The sequence below is a fragment of the Octopus bimaculoides genome, chromosome 18, assembly GCF_001194135.2.
Source record: "Octopus bimaculoides isolate UCB-OBI-ISO-001 chromosome 18, ASM119413v2, whole genome shotgun sequence".
Lineage (NCBI taxonomy): Eukaryota > Metazoa > Mollusca > Cephalopoda > Octopoda > Octopodidae > Octopus > Octopus bimaculoides.
The window spans coordinates 49,905,053-49,908,717 of record NC_068998.1 but is presented as its reverse complement, the minus strand read 5'-3'; the positions used below and the strand labels follow the sequence as shown (position 1 = coordinate 49,908,717).

The following is a 3,665-nucleotide window of genomic DNA, read 5'->3' as shown; positions in this document are numbered from 1 at the left end:
TGGCTGGCCTCAAATCTCACCTGCGAACCCATGGAAAACAAACCTCATCCAGCTATTCTGATTATATGTCTGTGCACACGTTTGAATGTGGTGTGTGCCGGAGGGTTTGCAAATCCAATGGGGGTCTTAAAAGACATGTTAGGATCCACAATGAGCAGAGCTTACTTGCAGGTATTGGTAGTGCAAATCAGAGGTGCAATCTGTGTGGGTGTATTTTCAAAACACCCTCTGGTTTAAAAAGCCACATCAGACGCCATGAAAGGGCTAAGGTGTAGGTGCAGGAGGTGGTCAAACTCTGTTTAAGGAGTAGACAACCACCACCATATATATATATACAGTAGTAGACTGCAAATAAATATCATATTGCAATGACAGTAAATGTAAAGTGATATAGTATGGACACGAAATAGATATATTTCTTGACATGTTTATTAAAATATAATTTTAGAAGTTATTTTTATACAGAAGATAAGATTTAACATAATGCAAAACTACCAAAATTGTTTGTTACAAATTTATTATATTTATTAGCTTCACACGGTGCATATGTTCGAATTCCACTAAAATATGGCCCATTGGAGAACAGCCAATAATATACTGTTTAATGTTACAATGCATGGCACTGAGTTATCAGCGGGCATATCTCCTGAAGAATTCAAGACAAAAAAAAAATATGTTAACCAATAATTCATATACAATTCATGGATTTATTTCATGAATATCTTTCATATTTTCTAGAAAATTATATACAGTATGAGAAATGGTCTCGAGCAGTAATACAGAGATAGTTTTCCTTTCACAGTGCACTGCGTGTGATCTGGTGAACTACCGCACTTACAGAAGAGAGCTTTTCATAGAGTTAATGAACTGCAGCAATACGTTGGCACTTATTTTATCCATGAATCAGCACAAAAAGATGAACATAAATTTAGAAATGAAATAAACTTCGATTTTATTATATTTTTTCAAATTTTGGCAGAATGATATGACAGCAATTGTTTTGGTTGGGACTAAGTCCGTTAGATTGAAACAAGCGCTCAACTGCTACTTATTTCATCTACCCAGGAAACGGTAAAATGTAAAGTCGACCTCGGCGGAACGTTGAGCTCCCAACGTGGCTACAGATAAAATGTCACCAGGTATTTAGTCCAGTGTGCTATCGATTCTGCCAGCTTGTTTCCTTATATGTTATATATTATATTATGTTACTCACACAGAGTCACACACAGAGTTTATTATTGCAATTGAAAAGGATTGGATAAATATGTTATTTTTCAGCGATCCCTATTTGGAACTTTTGGAAAGAACTATCAAAATTTCCAAAATAATTTACGTATGAATTAAAATATTATATATTATTTTAACTCGTAAGACACCTGGCAACCGCCAAAAATATGAATAAAACATTTGGCACTTATTGGGTTAAAGTGAAGTCAATAGCTTAAATTGAGTACCACGCCGAGGCCCCTGGCTTGTTATCTCAAAATAGAGTCCAGCAAAAGTAAATTGTGATTTGAATTTACTTTGTTGACATAACACCTTTAATAATACGACAAATTACTTTACTCACCAGGGCATTTGTCCTTACGAATATCGCGCATAGCCTTTCTACAACGATTATCTACATTAATAAAACAAGTTTCATACATCCATAGACGCCTGCAAAACAAATTTTTGTTTGAAGTATTAGTAATTATAATAAAACATTATCAATATAGTTTCTGTTATTATAATCAGAATATGTATGTATGTATGAATTGAAAATTATACTTGGCGTCAAGGTTTACAATATGCGAGAAATTGGTTTCAAATTAATATAGTCCTTGTTCACCACTGGTAGATATTTTATCGACCCTGGAAAGATGGAAGCGAAGATCAAATACGGCAGAATATGAAACTGAGAAAGTAAAAACGGACGAAATGCCGCTAAGCTTTTGGACCGGCGTACAAACTATACTGCTAGTTCACCATCATACTATATCTGAAGTATTAACATTCTCTGAGAATATCCCCTTTTATATTTCTGTGGTGGAAATGATGTTAATTAGAAATACAAATAGTTTTACATAAAGAACAGTTGGCCAAGAAAACATGTTAGTCTATGATAGAAATTATTTGTATCGCATCAATGGATGAATGGGTGTTGAAATCGCAATGGGAAAGTGAGTTTGAAACAATGAAATTCGTAATTTATCCTTCGTTTTCGGTCTATCGTCAAAGGCGATAATATTTGGTTTGAGGCGTTGCAAGATTGACGGAATATTTCCAGAACCGGAGGTGGAATACATTTCAAAACAATCATAAGATAGGAGTAAAGATTATTTGCCAACATGACATGCCAGTCTTGGTTTAGGACGAATGTTGCTGTAATTTAACCCCAGGTGGCATCGTCTCCAGCTGGCTATACGACACGATTTATGTCCTTATATTTTCGAACAAGGGAATCTAGCACCCCTACTCGACTCAAAACAATAGGTGAGTCACAGATCGTGCCGTATAGCCAGCTGGAGACGATATCTCCTGGGCTTAAATTACAGTAACATTCGTCCTAAACCAGGAATGCCATGTTATGTTGGCAAATAATCCTTTTTCCAAAGTACTGTTGCTGAATATCTCTCGTGAGATTTAAATAAAAAATTTCTGATCGAATCATAGTTTGTTCCTGTGTGTAATACACTACGAACAATTGATTTCGTGGAGCAGAATTCCAAATTATATTGGCGGTACTGTGAACGATCGTTGTAAAAGCTGAATATATACCTGCAGTAATTCATATCTGGATACTTTACAGGATAAATATGCAGAGCGTATTGACAATGTTTCTCGGCTACCTTGAGACAGATTTCGGATTCTACAGCACCTACAATTTTAACAATTACATATGCTTTACACAATTTATTCACTACTCCCTTTGGGGGAATACAGGATTAAGTCAATATATAATGAAACAATTATTTTCGATCAGAGATAAATTATTTAATTGAATCTATAAGTAGACGATTACTTCCATATACAGGATTATTACATTATGTTTAGTTTTTTTTCTGTTGGTGCGTATACTTGTAAATCATATAGTGCCATTTTACTTCCTTTCACGTAAAGGTTATTTCAAAATGTCCTCTACATCTTATAGTAACTCCAGTATAGATGGGATCTTTATTTCTACGATCGCTCTTTTCTATATTTGTTGTTTCCTTTTTTACATTAAGATAACTTGCCAATCTTTCTTTGTTAGTGTATGCAGAACGTGAGTATGTAACGTAGTCTGAGCATATCATCATTGAGTATTGTAGGTATTTTCCTTCGAAAATATTGTTTCCTGAGGCATGTTGTATATAACCGGCGTGTGAGTATAAGGAAGAATGTTGATAAACGAGACATTATATATTAAATTTCATAATGCAGAGAAATTCTACTGAAAACGGAGATAATTTTAAGAATGACGATGACCTAATAATGAACAAATTGAAACACTTCTGATACGAAATCGGAATGATGAAAAAAATACAGAATAACAACAATTTAAAGTAATTGATTCGAATAATCTGAACCTATATATGATGGCATGCTCAGACAACGTTAAATACACACACACACACGTTCACACACATAGACATATATGTATTGCATGTATGCATCTATGTATATATATATATACATATATA

The 3,665-nt window shown here is 34.2% G+C and overlaps 1 protein-coding gene across 7 annotated transcripts in view; it reads right to left on the bottom strand.

Annotated features, from left to right (window-relative positions):
• Positions 1–411: 411 nt before the first annotated feature.
• Positions 412–3,665, bottom strand: part of LOC128249887 (uncharacterized) — a 24,894-nt gene continuing 21,640 nt past the window's right edge. For all 7 annotated transcript variants that reach the window (XM_052974453.1, XM_052974449.1, XM_052974454.1 and 4 more), the window contains 3 exons: positions 2,761–2,860; positions 1,571–1,659; positions 412–646 (listed from right to left, as the gene is read on the bottom strand). In XM_052974453.1, coding sequence (XP_052830413.1) covers positions 561–646; positions 1,571–1,659; positions 2,761–2,860 — 275 coding nt within the window. In that variant the 3' untranslated portion in view covers positions 412–560. The remainder of the gene's footprint in view (positions 647–1,570; positions 1,660–2,760; positions 2,861–3,665) is intronic.